General features: G+C 38.1%; 1 protein-coding gene across 7 annotated transcripts in view; it reads left to right on the top strand.

Annotated features, from left to right (window-relative positions):
- The window catches only part of NTRK2 (neurotrophic receptor tyrosine kinase 2), a 202,789-nt gene that overhangs the window by 10,386 nt on the left and 169,174 nt on the right, over positions 1 to 23,229 (top strand). For all 7 annotated transcript variants that reach the window (XM_048930850.1, XM_048930851.1, XM_048930852.1 and 4 more), the window contains exons 2-5: positions 6,986 to 7,060; positions 7,304 to 7,375; positions 13,510 to 13,578; positions 17,072 to 17,226. In XM_048930850.1, the coding sequence (XP_048786807.1) occupies positions 6,986 to 7,060; positions 7,304 to 7,375; positions 13,510 to 13,578; positions 17,072 to 17,226 (371 nt within the window). The remainder of the gene's footprint in view (positions 1 to 6,985; positions 7,061 to 7,303; positions 7,376 to 13,509; positions 13,579 to 17,071; positions 17,227 to 23,229) is intronic.

Below are 23,229 nucleotides of genomic sequence, written 5' to 3' on the forward strand. Positions count from 1 at the left end.
GTTGAACACTGATAGAGATAACAACATGGGTGTGAGCACATTTAGGCACCAGGTGTTGTATTTCTGCAGTGGCAACAGTGACAGTGGGTCACCTCTACTTGTGCAGATTTTTGCAAGCACAACATGCAGACCAATGCTAATGGTGGTGACTATGTTGAAAAATACCATCCTGTAGCTGAGAATTTGCTCTATTAAACAGTGTTACCGTGCTCCTTGTGGCTGTTATAATTTCTATGGAAATAAGTAGGAGGCATTACTTTTGGGGCAACTTCTGTAAAAAGACACACATAATGCTGAACATCTTAAAACTTGAAAATAGGAAAAGCACTTGAACTGTTGTGAAGCAGACTGATTTATGTCAACAAGTGTTAATCTAACTGAAGGATGTGCAACTCACTTCAGACTTCCACAGTCACTGCCTGAGCTTCGTGCCTGGGAAGAAAAGAATTCAAAGGTTTTGACATCAACTGAGATGCTTTAATGTTTTGATTCACTGAGAGAACTGAAAAGATACATCTGAAGGATAGTTAGGAGCAATCCTGTTACGGAACTGATATTTTTCCGTTCTCATTTGCATCCAGGCCAGTAACAGCTGCAGAGGTAGTGTATACAAGTGCTGAAAAAAAGAGCAATTGTGTTACTATCCTTTGAAAAGTCAGTACAATAGGTGATTTTGTAGGAGGAAAAATGTCACATATTTGTTTGTATTTATATGTTCCTTCAAGATGGTATTTCATACTAACAAGCCAAATTACAAAAAGATAAAAAAGAATGTTTACTCTTCTGTGTGTTCACTGTGAAGAACTAATAAAGAGCTACATTCACCACTCTTCTTTTGTGTTTATATAATGTGTTATTTTTAGTGTATGTGTTATAAAGGGCCTGGTACAGTAGTTTAAGTCTCTTCTTGACAGTCTGCTGAGACGATTTCATGCACAGTAGTTGAAATGAATTTTCTAGATAAGTATAAAGTCAGTGATTAAGATATACCTTTCTGATTTAATAGTTTGTTGTCTGTCCAACTGATACTTCTTTCTGAATATATCAAGGGATATCAGCATTTCCAAAATGTCTTTGCTAAAGAAAAGCTAGACCATAGCTGTCAACTGACCTCTGGAGAAATGTCAAAAATTGATGTCTTGGTGAAATTTTAGCTGTATGAACTTCATGGAGCTCAGCGGGGAAGACAGGTACTCTGAATGGTGATCCAAATGGAGAAAATAGTTAAGTAAGCTCTGCATTAATTTTGGGAAATGCAGTTCTTATATGAAATGTATCAAGGGCATGAATCTTAAATATGGGCAGCTGCATGAACTGTCTTGAGAGTTAGCTTCATTTGGTAGTGTGCTATTTGAATAGAACAGAGCAAACACCTTGAAGCCAAACCAGAGACATAAGTAAGCCCAAGGGTGCATTATGTTTCGTTTTCTCTGCCTCTAAATATAGTAACTGTTTCCTTAAACTCTGCATTGCAGACATACTCGTTTATTTTCACTTTTGCCTTCATGTTTGCATTCTGTAAAGAGTGAACTAAGGCTGGCTGGCAAGCTGTGGGCTTTCCACTTCCCAGGAAGTTGTAGTCATAAGAAAGGCTATGGATCTGCTCCTGCAGTGCCAGAACCAAATTGGGATCTCCACTGCATTTGTGCTTTCTCCTGCTTTAAGTTCTTGGGCTGGCACTAACTGTTCAGGATTCTCAGCATTAAAGGAGAAGTTCCCAATGGAAACTGCATGGTAACAATTGGATACTACTGACTGAATAACCTCAGTAGCTTGGCATAAAACCACTGCTGTCTCCAGTTGGCACAACCATACGTCAGGAACAGGGAACTGTTAAAGCTAACTGTATTCACTGACCTGGGATATCTTGCTCCAGATAGACCTGAACAGCATCTTATCTGAGTGTGTACTGAAGCATTTGCTCAAAAAAAGCATGTGCCAGTGGCTGCAAAGACAGGTCCCAGTGTTATTCAGTGATATGTGTTATTCATGATATGTGAAGAGCTATCTCCTGTTGTCTTATCTAACTCATGGTTACATGCTCTAATTGGGAGGAAGAATAGCCCTAAAGGATGACTTTTAAAGAGCCTGTGATAGTTGCATTTCCATTCTTCATGAAATATAAGGTGATTCACAGTTAAAAGAACAAAACAAAACAAAACAAAAACACAACAAACCACCAATCACCACAGCATTTGCTCAGAATTTGTCAGAAGACACCTGACAGCCAAGGAGTCAAGCACTTGTTTGTAAAATTACTTAATGAATTTTTGATAGATCTGTGGTGGACTAACTGGACACTGCACTTCTTCCCTGAGTTGGGGCATGCTTTTCCAGCCATCAAAGTTCTTGAGATTGGCCTAATGAAATCTGGCACTGATGACAGCAGATGAGGACAGCGGAACCAGTAAAAAACTGGTATAAAATTCAGCTTATTTGTAGAGAAGTTTCAGTTTGTGGGTATCTGCACTGTACTCATTGCATGCTGTCAGAATTTCTCTTCTATGGGGAGCTTGGTTCTATGTGTAAATATTTCTTGCTTGAGTAGAGATTATATCATTGGTCCCTGCATCTGCCTGAAACCTGGCATTCCTTGTACGCAGCATTGTGTAGCTCTATGCTTCATTTTCAAACTATGTGAGTTCACACCCCTCAAGCATTATTTTAAGTTTGATTTCAGAGGGGCTACAAATGAAATCCATTTGAATCTGCCAAGTTCCATCAAGTTTTGTGTCAAGCTTACAAATTTTGCATGATTTCGATGCATAACCATAAATCAGCCCAGGTGTGCTGAAAGTTTCTGTAAGTTTTACTATACCTTTTGATGAACTTGTTTTGACATTTGAGTTGTAAGAAAATACAGCAGTAGGGAACTTTGCAGTGTTTAATTTTGGATGTTACGTACAACTCTCACAGTAATGTAGATTAGGGACATCCATGACATGTCATTAAATAGTAATTCATCTACGCTAGTCCAGTGTTTGGAGTGTGCTGCCTTTCTCCCTAAAGACTACATGAAAAAATAACTTAGAGTATGAAGTTTTCCCAAAGTTCAGAAACATTCCATTTCACTAGGGAATGTTTATTGATTATTTTTTTTAACCATCTATATGAATCAGGACTAAACATATCGTTGGTTTATTTTTCAGTGTGTTAAGAAAATACATTTCCCATAAAGGGAGCTTCCTGGCAGCAGTACTTCTGGAGCCCAATTACAGTCTTATATGCTTACATCTATGTTGTTCAGGCTGGTGTGTGCTGAGTTATCCAGCATGCCCTTGCAGCTCTAAATGGAGTAGTATATATTAATGTATGTTAGCACAGAGGAAATAGAGTTAATCGTATAATTTAAAGGGATATAATTCTGCTGGCCGATTTTTTTTCTTTTCAATTTAAAAAAGAAAGTCTTTGAAAGTCATTTCTAAGTTTAATAGTTTTATGAGCTGCTGAAGCACAAAGGAAGTTGAATTGATTTAAAGTGCAGAACATGTTTCTCCATGCTATCATAGTTCAGTTGTGGCTCTGCTGACTTTGTGCAAATGCAATATGCAGTCTTTCATATATGTAAAAAGCAGAAATGAAGAGCTGGCCCTCCTGAAAAGAGTATGGAAGAGCTAACTCTTTCACTATGGGATTTCAAAATATCCTCTCCAGAAGATTACAGAAAGAGTAAAGTGTGTGATACTGTTCAATAGCTGTTGAAGCATGCTGAAATGAACATACTGTTGTAGTTTGCAATATGCAGTCAGTAGGTTTATGATTCTGAATGCCTTTATTAGAATTAATCAGTAGTTTACAAAGGGGAGATGAAATTAAAGGTCTAAAACCAGATACTGTTTACTGATGACTCACTGAAGTAGAGACAGAATGCTATGGTATAATCAAGTGAGTAGTGTTGCGGACAGCAGAGGGTTTGGTTTAGAGGCAGTAGCTGGTATTTGCGAGGTGCCTTACACCATCCCATTGGGTGCTATCCAGCCAGGTTTTGGTGGTGCTGCACTTTGCTGTGGTGTGCAGGGGAAGCTTCCAAGCCCCTCATGTGACTTCAGCCAGCAGTGAGTCAGGATGTTTTTCTTATCTGCTACAATAAAAACCTTCAGTTAAAGAACAGGGTGGATGTTCCTAAGGACATGCAGGCAAATTACATTTCTCAGCGCCGCCCACTGCAAGACAGAGCTTTTAGAGTATTAATGTTTGATGATAAGTAGCATCAAGGTAGAGTAGTTGTGAAGAAGGTAAAAATAGACTTCAGTTAGAGAAGAGGTTTTATTTCGAACCTCCCTCTAAATTAAACAGAACTTCCCCTGAAAGTGTACAGCTAGTCATTGGACTTTGTTCTTTCTCAGTGCTATGAAAAAACTGCAGAAGCTTAACTTAAAACAGTCTTGCTAAGCAAGTGAGGAAGCTTAAGAGTCCTTGCTTATGGTAAATTACATCTGTCCACTCTTTGCAAGGTTTTCTAGTGGTATGAAATGTGTTTTGCTGCCTTTTACTGTATGGAGGGTGTTTTAACACACAGCAGCTATTTTTCTGAGTCAGAATTTCTTCTCAGTCTTCACTTGAAGTGCAGTTATGCAGAGTCAATGGTTTTGAGTTTTTTGGAATTCTTCAAGTTATTGAGAAACTGGAATCATAAGTCATTTGCTATATCCACCATAAAGAGGCTAAAATCAGAGTAAAGAACGTCCCTTCTTTGCATAGCAAGAGAAAGATAGACGAGAAAAGGCTGTGAATTTTTATTGCTTCTTCCTCCCAAATGCCGTTCCTTTAGTTTGTTCCCTAGCAGACTGACACTGATTTATTTTAATAGACTGTGCGTTTGGATCTTTGTTTGATGCAAATTGTGGTGGCTTCTCTCACTGCAGCACAGCTGAGCTGTTTTACATAGGCTGAGGTTTACCACAGAATGTAATACACTAATATATTTCTATGCAACTCTATAAGTTATGTCAGAATTCTGTAGCTTGTCCTAGTGGGAGGTTCTTGTTCAATGCTTTTATGATTAAAATTGTGATGTCAAATGCAGTTGTGTGATAAATGTGTTTAAGAGATGGATGTGTGTTATGGCAGTGGTTGTCAGAGCTTTTTTTGATGGCTTAATCTTCAGCTAGTGCAATTGGTCCATCAGATTATTTTCTTATATTTCTCTGAGTACCTTCTTCCTGTGTTTCCCTGTCTGTTTTCCTTTATTTCATTTCTCTTATGTTTTCTCTGTCTCTGTCTGGTCTCAGCAGGGTTCTCATTGGTTGAACACAGAGGACAGGATGAGGAAGATATCTTAGACATCCCTTGCATAACTTCTTTTTGGCATGATAAGGTCCAAGTCACAGAGAAGATTAAATAATGAACAAGGGAGGTCCAGATGCACCCCCTTGCAGTACTCAGATAGATGAACTGGGGGTCTTTAATAAACATTTCTGTTGTTTTTACTTGGCAAAATATATAAATTTCCCAACTACCACCACTAACAAAATAGATTAACAAATCCTTAGAGGTGAGATCAGATTGCCTTTAAAAATTCAGGGAAGCATGCACAAAATGCAAAGTAAGCCACAGTCTTGTAATGGCCAGTTTTAGCCTATGAAGACCCGCAGAGCGCTCATTGTCGTATGATGCAGTGATAATGTGTTTTGTCTAGTGTCACACTAGTGATGTCTAGTGCCATTTCACTGCTTTTCTTTTTTTCCCGAGAGACAGTGAATGCCATTAAGGGAAGCTTTTTTGCTTTCCCTGGCATTTGGCAAGAGTATAGCCCAAGTCAGCTTTATAGCTTGGAGGAGAGCCCAGCCCAACTCTTGGGATTCTCAGGCTTTTGTTGGGATGTGGGCACACAACATACTTCTTTTACGTACCAGCTAAAGTAGATTAGTTGATTTTGGGAAAGCAATACTCTTTCCTTTCCACTTCATCAGAATTCTCATTAAATAGGAAAAAAATTCTTAAAGTGAAAACAATTTTTATTCTACCAAAGAAACACTTTAACCTTATAAGTAAACCTGTGGCTTTGATTAGTTCTGGATGTTTATGAAAGTACAAGTGCATTTCTGGGTTTCTTTGTGACTGGTGTTATCTTTTGAAATGCATGGACTTTTTAGACGGGAGGTTTTGTACATCAGAGTTATTTTTCAGCCCGTGAAGGTAAACGAATTGCAGTTTCTACTTAACCCTTTCTATTAGACAGCCTTATTTGTGCTGTGAAATCTCTTTTCTTGCTGAAGAGTTAACAGTTTATATAATTCCACAGACAACATTTTAATTTAAAATCTGTAGGATACCACTGGACAATCATAGCTCGCACATGATAATAACACAAAGGACCATCCTGCATGCCCGCAAGCTTTCTGGGGTTCAGATAGTTATTCTTCATATGAGAGTGTACTCTCAGTGTTTTGCTCCACTATGACAGTTTCTCTTCTCTTAAATTCCTCTTGTTTATGTAATATCATGCAATGCATCCTCCCTTTCCTTTGTTTTCTTATTGCTACATCTTGTGAATAAAATTGAAACTGCTTTGTGACAGGGTGGATATCAGTTTAACAAGTGATTAAGCTAACCGTACAAGGGAAGTAAAACTAAGGGATCCCACCCCAAATGTAAGTAGCTTAACTCCACTGCCACCATCATGGCTGATCCTTTTGCTGCTATAGAATGCATGATGTAGGGAAGCAGTGTCCTGGAAAAGGGTGACATTGTGATGCAGATTTATTTATTGTCTTCAGGGTGACTTCCTTCCTTGATGAGCACTGCTTCATTTTCCCTTTGTAAAACTCAACTGTTTCTCTTCCAGACCTCAAAGTATAATTTAAATAATGGGGAAGATTTTAAGGTGTACCTGTGCACTGCAGAAGATCTAACTAGGGCTTAGTGTTAGTTGCAATAGGTCAGCAACCACTGAAGCACGCAGGCTTCAATACTTGGCCTCTGAACAATCAAAGCCATGACAGGAACCACTCTCATACTCTTTTCTGTCATGCTTTTTCAACAGTTACATCGCAAACCAGAGAAAATTAGAAAGTATCAATGACAATGAAGTTGGATTTTACGTTGGACTTAAAAATCTGTGAGTACATGGAATAAATATTTTTAAAATTACTTTTTCTCATTTCTCATTTCTATCATGGAAGTATGTACAGACTTCGTTAGAGTGTAAGTATGACTTTATATGTTACAGAGGACAGTGATACATCTTGCAGTTCAGCCTTGTAGTGATTTCCCCCACACTCTCATTTTAGCCATTTATTATCATTGTTCTTATCACTGTATTGTAAATGGACTACTCTAACATTTTTATCTGTTTTCACAGGACCGTGGTGGATTCGGGCTTAAGATTTGTGTCCCGTCAGGCATTTGTGAAAAATGCCAACCTACAATACATGTGAGTAAGAAAAGCGCCTGCCTTTCAAATCCAAACCCTAGCTCTTGTGAATTTCTTTCTCTCTTTTACCATTTCTTTAATAAAAAATGTTATAAAGAGACAGACGTATAGTGACAATCTGTCATTCATTGACCTGAGTAGGGTATGTATGGTAAGGAACTCGCAGAGTGTAGGGCATGTATGATATAGAACTGGCTGATCATAGGAACGTAATGTAGGCTGGTGAAAAGACAGTCTAACTCATTATCCTGTCTCTAGAAGTGGTCTCTGGCTGTGTCTTTTTTGGTACGTAGTATAGCACAGTGTCTGTCTCAGCTGAACTGAGCTGGTGCTGCAGGCACATTGTCCACCCTCTATGCATTGCACTCAGTGACAAGGATTTGACTGGATTTAGCCTGATTCGTTGGGTCAAATGTGTTTTAGCAGCTACAGTGCAGTAGCTGCATGCATGGGGTAAGCATATCTTCAAGTGTAGCTTGACCACTTTGCATTCCCATAGACTGTGCCAAGATTGTGAAGCAGAGCCCTGTAAGTGAGGATGAACAGAAGATTCACTTCAGAAGCTCACTCATGATCTAAGCAAATGTTGCCAAAGCAGAATATAAGAATGAGATTACTTTCATACCCAACTGCAGTTTGTGGTTCATGAATTTCAGGAAGCTGAATTGGTGTTCAGTGGAGTTTTTTGCCTGTGTTTTTTGAGCTTACTTACACTTTAGATGTGCATACATGCCTGTGAAGGACTGTAGAACTTTTTGCTAGGACAGCTAAAGAATAGATCACTTTGCTACTTACATGGAAGATCATGGGTCCAGTACTACAAAATGTGTGTCGGGCTCAGTTCCTCACAGGTACTGTATTTTAATCAAATATTCAAGTGTATATTTTCAGTCCATCCATCTTCTTTAGATGTTTAGCACTTACTCAACCCTTTGCTTTTGTTAGGTCCTAATGAGATCAAAAAGACATAAGACCAACCCGCAGGCTTCCAAAAATACTTCCATGTAATACGTAAGAGCTGCTGAACCAAGCTCAAGGCTTTGCTAATAAAATGAAATAACTTTCTACACCTGTGTTTTCCAAAGAATAGCAATTAATTTACATAAGGAAGTGGATGTGAATATCTGTTTCTGCCTAAATATAATTACTGTCACTCGAAGACTGTGAACCAGACTTTGCTTAGCTGTAAGGCCATATTATTTCTTACAGTCATTAATAAATAACTTTTACTATAACTAGTTGGTGATATAAGGAAGTACATTCCTGAAGTGAATTTGTTCTTCTGCTTATGTGGGAATTACTCAGTGAATTATGATTGCAAAAGATGAAACTCTATAAAGCCAATGCATGTGTGCTGTCTGTGGAAATGTGCAATGAGAACTTACTGGTCAAGAGGCACAGCTGCGAACAATTCAGTTGCTATGCTGGGACAGAATCTTAGCTTAATGCAGTAGAACAGAGAAAATTCAGTCTGGGATTAAAATGAACTTAATGTTAGATTTTTCCCATTAGTGTAGCTGCTATCCTGGCATCTGTACCCATGACCAGGAAAGGCATCTATTTAGATACTAAATGATACTAAAATGAGTATACTAAATGTAGGATGAGGATACTAAAATCTACATGTGTAGAAAGATCTTACAGGGAGGACTAGTAGAGTATTTTGTAAAAGAAATCTTCTAAGAAATTAAGATGCTGAGTATGTTCAGTCCAATAGAGAGAAGACTGAAAGGGAATATATATCTCTATCTTCAAAAAGAGAGCAATTGTAATGAGGAGAGTAATCAGTTGTCTCTATGACCATGAATATAGGATGATGAATAATGAGTTCAATTTGTATCAAGGTAGATGAATGTTTGGAAGTCTTTCCCATCCGTATGGACAGGTAAACACTGCAAAAATTCACTGAAAGAACATGTGGATAAGATATCTCCAAAATATTTTAACCACAGGAAGAGCTTCAGCTGGAGCACGCAGGCAAACATGGAACACATAGTGATTGGTGATCAGGCTTTATGAGATCTGTAGTTCATGGAATGACCTTTTAGAAACAAATTAGGCTGGCTGACATCTGTTAGGTTGATGTACATGGAATCCTAATTCAAGATAATTATGTTGTGATCCAGGAGCTTATTCAGTCTCATACTACATTTTGTTTTGGTGAGGAATTACTAATGTTAGCAGAAACAGGGCAACCCCAGATAAGATGGAAATTTTTAGATGACACCACCTGCTTTATATACATGTCACAAAACAGTAAGTGTGGTGATATTTTTTGTTGAGGCTGATCTATTAATCCTGCAAAAAAATGCACTTATTTATTTTTTCTGGGAAGTCTTGATGCATGCTAAAATGTTTCTGAAAACCCCAGCAAATCAGTGCTTGTCATCAGCAGTAAAACTCATGTTGACTGCACTGAGAATGAAATGCAGTTCCTGTTGTGGTTGGGACAGTGAAATCTATCAAGAGCTGGAGTAATTTCACTTTGCAAGAGTAAACTGCACAGACCTTTGAAAAGTTTTCTATTTTAAAGCAACAGTTTTCTATTACCCCACAAAGAAAACAAAAACTGCCAACACTTTACTGAAGTAGCTGCATAAGCTTTAATTTTGCTGGTAATGCTGCTGTAGTTTTCTCTTTCTAACATGAAAAATCTTCTGATATATTTAAAGATCTTTATTATATGAATACAGCATTTGTTTTCCAAGTCATCTAGAAAAATGAGATAATAAGGAATCTGTTAAGAGATTTCCTTAAGCCCTTTTTATTCGTCATCTTCTTTTCTTGGACAAACATTTGTAGCCAAATACCTTTCTGGAGGTAAGGATGATAAGAAGACTTGAGTAATAATATAAAAAAAAAAGAAAAACAACTGAAGGAGAATTGCTCAAATAGATATTATTTAAATGAAGGTAATAATCTTGCTTATCTAGTTCTGATATTTTCATTGAACTTGGACTCACATTAGTCAACAGTTACATTTAACAAGCAACACTAGTAGTAGTAGTTCTGTAATTTATAAGTTTGCCTGCTACTAACAGTAATTTTAATGGACTTGTGTAATACACATCCATGGTATTCTGTCAATATCTTTAAACACAAAAATATATTTTGCAGCAAGTGTTTATTTCCTGGAATATTGAAAAATAGCTCTGGTTATGTGCCAGGCTTTGTATAATTGCACTGATGAAGCATAAATGTGTGTTTATTATATGCATATAAATCTTGGTAATAAGATGTGCTTACTTGTCTACCAGGTTTAGGAAATGCAGACAAATTAAAGTGTTTGAAACCCAGTGGCAGCTTTCCCATGTGCACATACAAAGCTGGTTCCAGCTGTAAGCAGATCATGCAGTTGCCTGTGGAGGGAGACTGAGCGTAGCAAAATGCCCACTTCTTTAACTCTTCTCCCTGTTTCTCCTTAGATCTGTTCCCCCTATTTCTTTTCTCTCCCTGTGTGGAGCCCTAAAGGCAGTGGGGCAAGCGGCTCAGTGATACTGCAGTGGAGTGCTGTGCCTGTCTTGCTACCTGGGTATATATTTACATAGCTTCTCAAGCTGCTCTTGCACTCCCTGAATTGCCACAACTTGGTTTTGTCAAGGCTAGTTAGTTTAAAGTGAGCTTGATATTTGTATGTAAAAAACAGACATGCTTTTTGACTGAATTCTGGTCCTGTTCTTAGGTGCAGCTTTAGAGCCAAGCTCTGTGCTGCAACACACATTTTTTTTTCAGGCTTTAGAACCCCAGATGGATCTTCCTGCTCACCATGATCTTTTTGTGTGTAGTTGAATTGGGGAACTAATTTATATTCTCCTTCCATGGAAGTGGAAGTGCAGGCCTTAACTACTTCATAATAAGACTGGTAGTGATTTTTTCACTTAACATGAATTAAAGAGATCACAGCAGGAATCTTTATAATCAATATAAAGTGCTCAGCTCCTGAAAAAAGATGTATAGCAGTAAATATACTGTCAAAGTGTCTTTTAAAATGATAATTCTATAATGGTGGCCTGAAAAATTTCTACTGAATTACTTGTCAACTTGAAAAACGTTAAGGCTCTAAACTATATGGAATAAAGGCCTGTGATCCCTGTGGTCTTGGAATTACTAAATGTATCTACCCATGACCAGGAATATAGGTGCAGAAATTAATTTTGTTACTCTTTGTACTGCTTCTCACTTCCTTTTTCTGGTATGCATCAAGTGCAGCTGGTAAAAATCTGAAACAACAATTACAGCTACTAAAATACTTTTGTTTTCTCTAAGCTGGCCTTGTTGAACATTTTGTGCAAAACAAAATGGCTTCAGCTGGACAGAGATTTTCCTGAGGAGTCCACTGTCTGATAGTTAGGTCCTCCTGGAATGGAAGTGGAAGTCCTGTGTTATGTGGAAACCAGGAGCCAAATCTGGTCCATACATGATGTGGAGTATATTGCCTCCCACTAGTGAGGGCATGAACACCTTCCTGCAAGTGGAGGCCCATGTATATATGACTGTCCTTTGGTAAGGGTAGAATTCAGTTGCTGTGCAGGTAGGAAAAACAGGCACTTGCCTCATTTGGGAGTGCCATGGAGGCATCCACATGTACTGCTTAGCAGTGTCACAACTAGAGGGGCTTTCCCACATGGTGAGTGAAGTGTTGTGCATGGAATGGTTAAATTCAATATTCCATGTTGCCTCAATGCTGGAGACAAAAGCCCATGTCCATCTTTTTTTAGCATTTCAACATATAGCTTCTGCTTACTAGGGAAAAAATTCAAAGTGGTGTATTTTACTCAAACATGTTTTCTGCCATATGTGCAAAGTGTACTTCAATTTTGATATACTTGCTCAGGGATGTGATTTAGTGGAGGGTTGTGAGTTAGGCTAGTATAGTTAATTACGGTTGTACTCGATGATCTTTAAGGTCTTTTCCAACCTGAATGATTCTGTGATTCTATGATTCTACTTGATCAGGATCAATTAGATGCATCCACCTACATCAGCAGTAGGGCAGGCTAGTTCATCTGGCAATTGAAATAGTATCTCATCTATTTTGTGCTCCAACATTAGAACCACACAATTTGTAAACTTCGGATGGTTGCATGCTGGAACAAATCAATAAAGAAATATGGTAAATAAAATCTTGTAAGGATTCTGATCTGAAACTTTGTAGAAGATCCAACTTGCACTCTTGTAATTTCTTTGAAAATTGACTTGTACTCAGAAATCGAGGACTGAAAATTTGGGAATTAAATACTATGTTCTTTAGTCAGGGTGAAAAAAAGGTTTAATCCCTGGTTTTAAATGCAATGCAGCTATAGCTATGGAGCCCCCTTGGCGCTTTTATAATACCACATAAAACTTGTGTGGTATTTTGGCTCATAACACTGATTTGCACTGTACTGCTGGCAGTTTTACAGCTTACTGCTCTCACTGTCTTTAATTGGTGGACTGATAAATCAATAGAGGGACAACATTATTTTGGGTTAGGGTGGAGAGAGCAATTTTGTAAGCCTGGGAAGGGGGTTAGTATTTCTGATTCACATGAACGTTTCTTTGCATAAAGTGAGAGGACCTTTCACTTAATTACCACTGGAAACCATAAGTGCTTAATTGACATAAAAAAGCCCAATATAGGCATTTTACAGTTTTCCTTTTGATCTTCCATGTGGGTGCATATTGTACATGCAATTTGAAAAGAATAACTAAAAGGCTCTGATGTGGATGTGTGCTAGCATGTAAGGAGGGTTTGTGTGAGTACAGAGTATGGTGCAGCATCAAAGGAAGGGATACACCCATTTCACTTATGAATAAATTGAGCATGTAATTAACACCTGGACTTGACAAAATACTTTTGAAACACAATTAAATCTGCTGCTTTTCTGCAATAAACAGAAGAGCTAAAAGTGAAAATATTGTCCCCTGCTGACTTTGATTTTGAATGTACTTGACTTCATATTCAGATTGGATTCAAATGCTTGAAACCCATCAAGCTGTAAAAAGAGCACAATTTCATTCCAACTGAAGTAAAAGGAATAAAGGCTTTTTAGCACTGGTTTTATTTCTTCACTTCATTAAGAGAGACAAACTCTATTTTCAGTTTAAGAAGAAGCAGCAATCCTAATTAATGCAATCTTTCTCTTTTCCCATAGCAATTTATCTAGAAACAAGCTCTCAAGTTTGTCCAAGAAGCCTTTTCGCCATCTGGGTTTGTCTGATCTGTAAGTTGACATTTCTTAAAATACAGCTTATTTGTGGCTACAGTGGAAGAACAAGACTTAAAAGTTTGCTCTGTTGAAGAAGATAGACAGCCGTCAGTGGTTTGGAATGAAGTTCAGATCCAAAGCAAGCAGTGATGTTAGTGATTTAAATACAGAAAAATTTTCATTGCAGGGCTTGACTGGAATCAAACGTATGTTTTATAAAAAATAAACAGGTTGAAAAAGCCTCTTCAGCTGTGAAATATTTTTATTGTTTTTGAGTTAATTCACAGAAAATGTCATTTGAGTTAGTTTAGCACAGCCATCTACAAAATGTCAAATGATTTCTCTGTCTTACATTCCCATATATATTGACCCTACAGCTGCTGTGGTTGTAGTAGGATATTAAAGAAAGTTTTTATTTTCCCTTTGAGTTGCATTGTGCCTTAAGAAATCATTTGCTAATGAAGTACTGATGGACGTGTAGTTGCCAGTCACTTCAATATTACATTTTTATGCTCTGCTCTTTCAAGCAGAGATTATGAATTAGTGCACATTCCAAAATTTTATTCTTAAAGGCTAAAAAATGAGAGAAGAGGACATAACTTGCCTCTGTGGCAGATAGTGTTTTCTTATATTTGAGGCTTGCAGAAAAGATGAGGTCTGCAAATGACTTTGGGAATGGGGATATTGACATAAGACATAGGGAAGACAGAGACTGTCTTTTGAATACTTTGGAATAATGATTTTCCTTACTGATTTTTCTGAAAGAACTTTTAAGGCCTGGTATTGTGTTTCTGTGTGCAGTCTTTGCAAATATATGGAAGAGGAATTCCCTGTAGAGGAAATTCAGGAGCTTTGAAAGAGTTGGAGCTGTACAACAGAGGGAGACTGCTCTCATAGAGCTCAGAGGTCAGGGTCAGAAATTACCCAAATGCCAATTCAAGAATTGCAACGCAGGCTTAGCAATCCTGAACCCCTTTTTAGTGAACTTCATCCTGTGAGAAATGAAGTGAGTAAATCACGATGAGGCAAAAGGAGATTATGCCCCTTAGGTATGTTTTGTTGATGATTAAGTTGGTATAATCTCTTTCTTTACAGTGCAGGAACATTGCTCATTGGAATTTTCTTTCATAACTTGGCAGTTGCTGAGCACAGCCGATCACTGATGAAAGACTAGCTAGCTGCAGAAGAAATTGCTGTATGCCTTCCATAGATCTGTTGCTGCTGAAGCTTCTGTTGCTTCACACTTTTATTAAGTCCTTGCCAAAAAGACACTGTTAGCGTGTACATATCTGTAGCTTCTGTGTTTTTGTAGGCATGGCCTTGAATAATAGGATGAAAGATATGGACCAGTGCAGTGTGCTTTGTTTGGGGTCTGCCTAATGTTTCTAAGCAGATAATGTAGAAACAGAGTCACCTTTACTTCCATGGGATGCAGAACTATAAGGGTGGGTATGCTGTAACTTCAAAAGGAAATTACAGCAACTTTGAAGGCATACTGTGCTTCCAACTCTGTTGGGGTTTCCTTGGAGTTATTCTGCTGCAATTAACAGGTTTATTCTCAAGCACAAATCAAACCACTCTTGGACGTCTTCATCTCAGGTGAACAGTTTCTTTCAGGTTCTATGTGGAGTAAACGCTTGCAAAGATTCTGAGGGAGAATGAAGTCAATGTCGCTTTATTCATAACTGAGCTGACATAAGAAATGTAAGGGAAAGAAGATGGGGATAACAAAATAGAGCCTGGAAGATGGAAAAGCGGTGATAAAACCAGTATCAGTTGAACAATTCTGTTGATAAATAGGTAACATACAGGTGGAAGATTAGAATGGGGAGGATAAGAATGCTGGAAGGGAATTCTGAGAGGAGAATGTGCCATAAATTGCCTGTGAGAAGGTTACTCTAGATCTGAAAAAGAAGTGTCTTGTTGTTAGCACACTTGTAAATCAAAACATAAACGGATGAAAAGTTCAGGCAAGGGTGATGTAGAAGATATTTGCCAGATACTGTAGGGAAGGAAATGCCACCTTGAAAGGTTTCTTCTTTTAGAACAAGCTGTAGCTGCAGCTGTAAAATTACGGCAAACAAGATAAAGACATGTAATTTCCTTCTACTAGGTTAGATTCTTTATTTCACACAAGAATATATGGAGAGTCATCATGCTTCTATCCAGCATCCTGCCCATTATATGCCTAACTCATCTAATGGGTTTGACACAAGATATAACAGTGGATGAAAGGACTGCTTAGCCACTGATTGAGGGAAAATTGTCTTTTAAATGGAAGTTGTATAATGAAACAGAAGAAAAATAGTATTATTTGAGAAATGAGAAATGCACATTTTAGGCTTTGACCCAAGATCCTAGTATTCATATTTTGTCCTGCATAAGTGATTATTGTTTATGCAGTAGTGCTGTGGAAGTCCAGCTGATAACTGCTGTGACTACAGATTGTTCCTTAAGAGGTTTGCAAGAATGATCCCTGCAGCTTTTTATCCACAAAGAATTACAGATGGCTTTTGAGGAACAGGCTTTTGAAGGAACAGGTTGCAGCTCTGAAAACCTGAGCTTTTCATGATTTGAACATTTTGCATACTCAGAAGTTAGTCTTCTGCATATACAAGCACAAGTACTAGAAGCAACTTGAGTTTAATTTCTGTACATCGAGAATAATTAGCAAATTTTGTTAGGAATAGTCATTCTATCAGTAATGAAATGCCTCAAACAGTCACTCACATGGGCTTTATTGGATCTCATCTCAGATTATCACGGCCATCGTCTGTGATCTATACCTATAAGAGAAAAAACTATGCAGAGTTTCTTCTTTTATAGTTATTGGGATGTTTCTGTTTATTTTTACTTGGACTGCACTGTACTACACTGTTATGTAGAATTTGCTAATTATGGTAACCTGTGGTTTAAATTCTGTACAGTGTACTCTGTAGCTAAATTATTCTAAACACTTCTGTTTCAGTGTCATCTTTTCAGTCAGCGTTTCATCATAACATTACATAGTGTTTTTACTTTGAGATTTTCTAGTATTATCAGAGGTGAATCTTTACGGTGAATTTATTTTATTATTATTAGAGTTTTTAAGAGTTTACCCATAATGTATAAGTCTGTAAGGAATTTGCCGCCTAACAGCAGTAAGCCCTGGCATAATCTTCCTGGGATAGTATCTAGCATAGAAGGGAGGAATTCTGTTCTCTGCTTAATTGTTACAAAATAGAATGGAGCCTAATGTCTCCTGAATTACATCAATTAATTGGAGACTGTGACTGAGCCCCTCTGTGATCTCTTTGATCTACAGCAGTTTGGATGCAAGCAAAGCTTTGTTTTCTGTGAGGAAATAGCTATCTGCTTTGGTAGGTAGCTTACGTTGCACTGAGGGTTTTGGTGTGTACCTTTCCACTTCCACCCAGCTGAGTACTTTGAGTCCCTCTGCCTATCAGCTTTTCCTACATGCGTGATACATTCTGCTTTCTAAATATATATACTTTTCTCTTTCCTGTAGGATACTGGTGGACAATCCATTCAAGTGTTCCTGTGAAATTATGTGGATTAAGAAGTTTCAAGAGACCAAGTTTTACACAGAAGCTCAAGATATATATTGCGTAGATGACAATAACAAGCGGACAGCCTTGATGGATATGAAGGTCCCAAACTGCGGTAATATTCTTTTAACATATGTTTACTGCTAAATTGTTGTAAGATGAGAAAGACAAACATGATTTTTTGCAAGATATCTTTCAGAATGACAACTCTATTTAAAGACAGTGCTTTAAGAGAGAGATTAAGCTGTCTGTGGTCTTCCATCCCACATGGAGTAACTTCACGTATAGTCTTCTTTTCCTTGATCCTTTTAAAAATATACCATTATTCAAGTGCAGGAAGACAGAACATGAATTATAGATAACACAGAAGAATTGTATAAGAAACATGTGCCTTTGTCAGACTAAATGGTAGTACTTCCAAGCTGAACAGGCACAGAATTCTTCTTCCTTGATTTTTTAAAACTATTTGAGGTTAATGAAATCTTTACTTTCTTTCAAAACTGTAAACTCTAGTGCCAGTACCAAAGAAAGAGAATTCAGAAAAAAAGAAAAAGTGTCAGCAACAGCACAAATTAGGGAATAGCTCAGTTCTTCACATAGATGGAAATCTACTGAACTCACTTGTATAATTTATGCAAAAGAGTCATTGCAAGCTTAGGCCTGTAATATTTTGCATTAGTGTAAGTGGATTTGAAGATTGTGGGAAAATGTCACAAAAAGCCTTTTTTTTTTCGATACAGTTTTGCTTCCTATATGTTGGACAGCTGGAGAGTGGTTGATATCTGTTGTGGATGAGAGGTAGAGCCTGAGTGTTCCAGTCACAGCATGAGGCCTGCTAAAGTCTGGAGTTTTCTTTGCAGAGCAGGCAGCTGGGTGCTTAGCAGCTGGCAGGCAAAAAGGAAAGAGATCAGGGTTTCTTCATGGAGGGCTGATTTGAACGGAAGCTGTAAGTGAAGGTGGATGGCAGGAAGAACACAAAACCTACACTTTTTGTCCTTTCACCATTCACTGAACATCCTTTTATCCACAGTGTTTGGAACATGCAGGACTGTCTGATAGCAGCTGCCAGCCAGGAGCAGCCATGGAAGAGATTTGATACAGTCCTAACCCGTGCTGCTGTCTTTAAAGGCAGAAGCGTGTATCATGGCCATTCTGTTGATCTTGTTGGTCCTGCATCCCTGTTGGGGTCAGGTGTGGTAGTGTGTTATGCTACGGTCTGATGGGATTAAAAATAACATGTAACCTATTCAGGAGATCTTGTGTGCTGCAAGATCTGATTTATGTGAAATGAGAGATGATATCAAGGTCAGTTATATATACCCAACCCCCAGGCTCAGATGGATGAAATACAAAGTGGACTAATCTGGTGAGCATGGAAAGGTCTCCTGGTGGACTGAGGTCAGGTGGTATGAAACAGGAACTCCAGCATAGTCTCTTACATCATCTTTGGCTGACACATGCTATCAGGCATCTATGATTTTCCTCTGAAAACCTTCCATGTTAAATACTCAGGATTAAACCTACGAGGCGTTACTTATTTCTCTCAAGTTCTTCACCATCTTCAGTTGCACTGACCTGACCTGTTGATACTGTGTAGGTGTGTGTGCATACACGTGCACATTGTGCGGGCTTGTTCAGTTTTTTTCATTCCTTTTTCCTTCTTTTTCAGTTTCTTTCTTTTTTTTTTTTTTAACTTACTTTACTTCTTTTTCAGTATGAACAAATGTATTAATTATGGTAACAGCACAGCCATTTCCTAGGTGTAGGAGAGGAAATCCCAGGTGAAAAGAAATGGCTTTTGTGAGTGTGTCCTGAGTTCTGGTTGAAATCTGGAAGATCCACTGTGTGACTATTTTGTCAGGATACCTGCAGATATTTTTTCTGTATTTAAAAACACAAGACAATTTCAAAAAAAAGCAACGCTACCACTGGTGTAGTTAGTTTATTTAATTTCTAGCACTTTCTGAGAGGCTATTAAGTGCAACTGAAGCAGAAGGAGAATCCACCTTTTGACACATGTTATGTAGACTCCTTTTTTTTTTTCTTTGGACTGTGTGGTCCTTTCAGCTCCTTTTAATGTCAAGAGAAATTTTTTGGGCTCAGAGACTTCAGAATTTTGTTAGTAAAACATTTTCTAACCTTCTCTACTAATGAAAAGATTTCAACCCATCTCTCTTGTTTGTTATTTTTTTTTTTTATTTAGGAACTGAGCAAATCTGCTCTTTTGTATGGGTGTAGGTGTTATTAATTAATTCATAATATGATACTAACTGGCCAGTACAGTGTGTGGTAAATGTCTTGATAACAGGACATCTCACAACTGTGTGCTCTTAATAAGCCTCTTGCTGGGAAGTTGGAAGAGGCCACTGTGGTTTCTTGATCACAAGGCTCTGGTTTGTAGGTAATTGATGTGAAAATTAGCAAAGTTCTGAGGTACTTTACTTATTGCTTATATAGTGGAAATGTTCATTAATTCATTAAAGGCTGTTTGCAATTTAGATGCCATCAAATTTGTGATTTCTTGAGGTTTAAAATCAGTTATGTTTTGCTAGAAGATCCTTTCCAGCTGCAATTAATATTCAAATGTTATGATATTTGCAGCAATATTTTTTCAATTGCATTTGAGATGTATTTATACATGATAAAAATTGTCAGATACTTTTTGATTTTGAAGTCATTTCAAAGGTTTTTATCTACCACTACCACAGTGGTTATAGTATTAGAGAAATTGTGGCATTTTAGTTCTGTTTTCACAGCATTTCCTGGTTGTCCATGCAGCAGAGATAGTTTTGCTGCCTAGACCATCCTCTTAATTTGTTTCTACCTGGTAAACTGTATTAGAAAACCTAGAAAGAGAAGTACATTTTTGGGTGTTGTGTTTCTGTAAGCAATGGTTGCAATCACTACTGGTGTGTGGGTAGGGTCATTTCTAAGTTTCTTGGTTTTCAGATAACCTGGAGCTCTATGAATGCTGCAGAAAGAAAAACAGGTTCCTTAAAACTAATTATTAAGGTGTCACTCTCAGGTAAACATTTGATCACTCAGCTGCTGTTGTTGAATGGTACTGAAGATATCTTTTTTTTGTGGTGTCTTTGGTAGAGATACGGCTTCTACAACTGTCTTCCAGTCCCATGTGTATTTTTTGTTGTTCTGGATCTCAGTCTGATAATGCCATTTTGCCTTATCTGGCCGATTTTATTGGACAAATTGATTTATGTGTGCCGGTGTGGTGCTTGATCTGACTTTCAGTTTTTTTTATCCTGCTGGCATTCTGTGCTCATTTGTCATATGTATTCACTGGTTATATATGCCAGCTATTGAATGAAGCGGCAAATTCTTCTCATATAATGATTTATTGAACATATAGCAAACATATGTATAGGCTAGCTAGTTATTTGTTTAGATATGCAGAAATTTTGTCCAACCCGAGACGTAACCCTTAACATTTTCCTTTGTGTACAAGGCACTGTAGAATGTTGGTTTTACTCTTACTGGTGCTTCTTATGTGAGCTAACAACACTTTAGAAGTCATTGCTGTGATGTAGAATTGCAACCTGAAGAGATGCACGGCCCATTTCTTGCTTGCTTGGGAAAGACATGATGTGTTCACAGGCAGCTACTCAGGTGACAATGAATGGACTGGGATTGGTTTGTCTTCATTTCAGCTGCATTCTGGTGGTAGAGTTTTATCTTAGAGGTGAGCAAGTAAAGGAAAAACCAGATTGGAGTCATGCAGTTATAAATTCTACGGAGGGAAAAAGGCAAGCTGAAGGATTGACAGGTTTATTTCTTTAAATTTACAGAAAAGATTTGTAGTATTAGTGAGTCAATAAAATAAGCATTAGTTCTTAGGCAGTCACTGTGCAAAGTAGTCTAAAACCATGAGCAAAGGCATAATCCAGTGGGTGTTGACATCTTTTTCCATTATCAGCCAGACTTCACAGATAAGACTATCAGAAAGAGACTATTACAGTGATTTTTGAAAAACCCTTAAACATTCTCCGTGTTTACCTTTCAGAGCATTTATGGGCTCTTTAGCCTGTGTTGTTTATTTTGGCTTGAGAATCAGATGTTATGCATGATGTATGGTGGCAAACTCTTCATATTTTCTCTGTTAGTTTTAATTCTTATCTGTGATCATGGGCTGCATGAAGAAGGTAGGGTTTTTTTTTCTTTTTTTTTTTTTTTTCCTGAGCGTTTTGACAATAATTGAACTTTACTGCTCTGATGTTCTTAGGGTTTTCTGTACTGAATTGAAAAAAATACATTATTTCAGTTTTAAGTTAAAATAACCAATAGTTTGAAAAGAAGACAGGAATCAGAGATGTACATAACTTATTTACTGACTTGACTTCTGCATGAACTTGTGTGAAATAGGTTTAAAATACAAAGCTGATTAAAAATATAAAGCGGAAAGACACTACTTAAGAAAAATAAATGTAACCACTGAAATGTTGTTGAATTCAGTGTGTTGAGCAGTTTTGTCAGGGTACTCTCTGTGCCTGACTTGGCCTGTCTTTGTACATGTTGAATACTATTCTAATGAGAGAGAACAGCAATATGGCTGTTGGATATAGGTATTCCTAATTTGCTTTTTTCACGGAATAACAGAATGGCCAGGGTTGGAAGGGACCTCAAGGATCATGAATCTCCCACCCCACTGCCACATGCAGGGCCACCAACCTCCACGTTTAATGCTAAACCAGGCTGCCCAGGGCCCCATCCAACCTGGCCTTGAACACATCCAAGGACGGGGCATCCACAACCTCTCTGGGCAGCCTGTTCCAGCACCTCACCTCTCTCATCTTAAAACGATTTCCCCTCGTCCTACACATATCAACCTTTTCAAAGAGTTGATTCCCCTCCTCTTTGTAGTCTCCCTTTAGGTATTGAAAGGCTGCAATGAGGTCACCCCACAGCCTTCTTTTCTCCAGGGTGAACAAGCCCAGCTCCCTCAGCCTGTCCTCATAGGGTAGATGCTCCAGTCCCCTGATCATCTTTGTACCTCTCCTCTGGACCCTCTCCAACAGCTCCCTGTCTTTTTTGTACTGCGGGCTCCACACTTGGACGCAGTATTCCAGAAGGGGCCTCACAATTTGATGTAATGATGTAATGATTTGATGTAATTTGTGTGATGAAGACTAACAAATGGATAACTGTGTTCCAAAGTCATTTTTTTTTTCACTTAAGAATTGGAAATAATTCATGAAGGTGTCCTTTCATCCATATGCAAACAAGGTATCAAGGGCGAAACCCATCATTTTTCTCATTGATGTGGTTCTCTGAAAATGTTTCTGTTCAAGGGTCATGACAGGTTGGCGCTATTTTCATTATTTTCCAGACACACATAGAATTCTCCAGATAAAGCTGCAGGAATCATAACCACATACCATACACTAAATGAGTAAGAAACCATTTGTTAGAGGTTCACATAAGCTAATTCAGGCCTCATTATCTTGCATTACAGACTGTTTAGCTTAGTTCATCTGTTAAGCTTGTGGCTGCTGTATTCTCCCCAACCACACTGAGTGCATTTGGTTTTCTTTTAAAAGTTGATGTGGATAGACTGAAGCTTACATACTAGTTGAGAACAGTTTCTCCAGATGTAATTTAATTTCCTTAATTGTTCAGGGAAGTTGAGAGAAAATGTGGCCACCATGTACCTTCAGGAGACTGTTACCAAGGAAAGGGGGTAATAAGGTTAGCAGCCTCTACAGAAATATATAGTCTGAAAATTCTTGTGGAAAAATTGTTGATATTAATACTGAGGATGAGATAAATCAGAGGATTGAAGTTCTGCAAGATCCTTTCTGAATGAGCACATTTTTGTTAGAACCCACACCAGGAATAGTGACCTGGAAGGGCGGGCAGAAGTTCACGAACTGACTTAGCTGGGGAAAGACACCATGGAGACATGAGCCCTCAACTGGTTTGAAAAGTCACCTGGAAGTTTCTGTCAGAAGCTGGCTGTCTTTACAGGTGAATTTGTTACAGTGCACTCCAAATGGTGGTTCTTACCTTCCTAGTTTTCACGATGGTGCTCAAAGCACTGTCTAGGCATACAGATGATGCAGCTGTGCACCCTGACTGTTCTGCAGAGGTTGTTATTGCTGTGGTC

Source organism: Lagopus muta, chromosome Z (genome assembly GCF_023343835.1).
Source record: "Lagopus muta isolate bLagMut1 chromosome Z, bLagMut1 primary, whole genome shotgun sequence".
Classification (NCBI taxonomy): Eukaryota; Metazoa; Chordata; class Aves; order Galliformes; family Phasianidae; genus Lagopus; species Lagopus muta.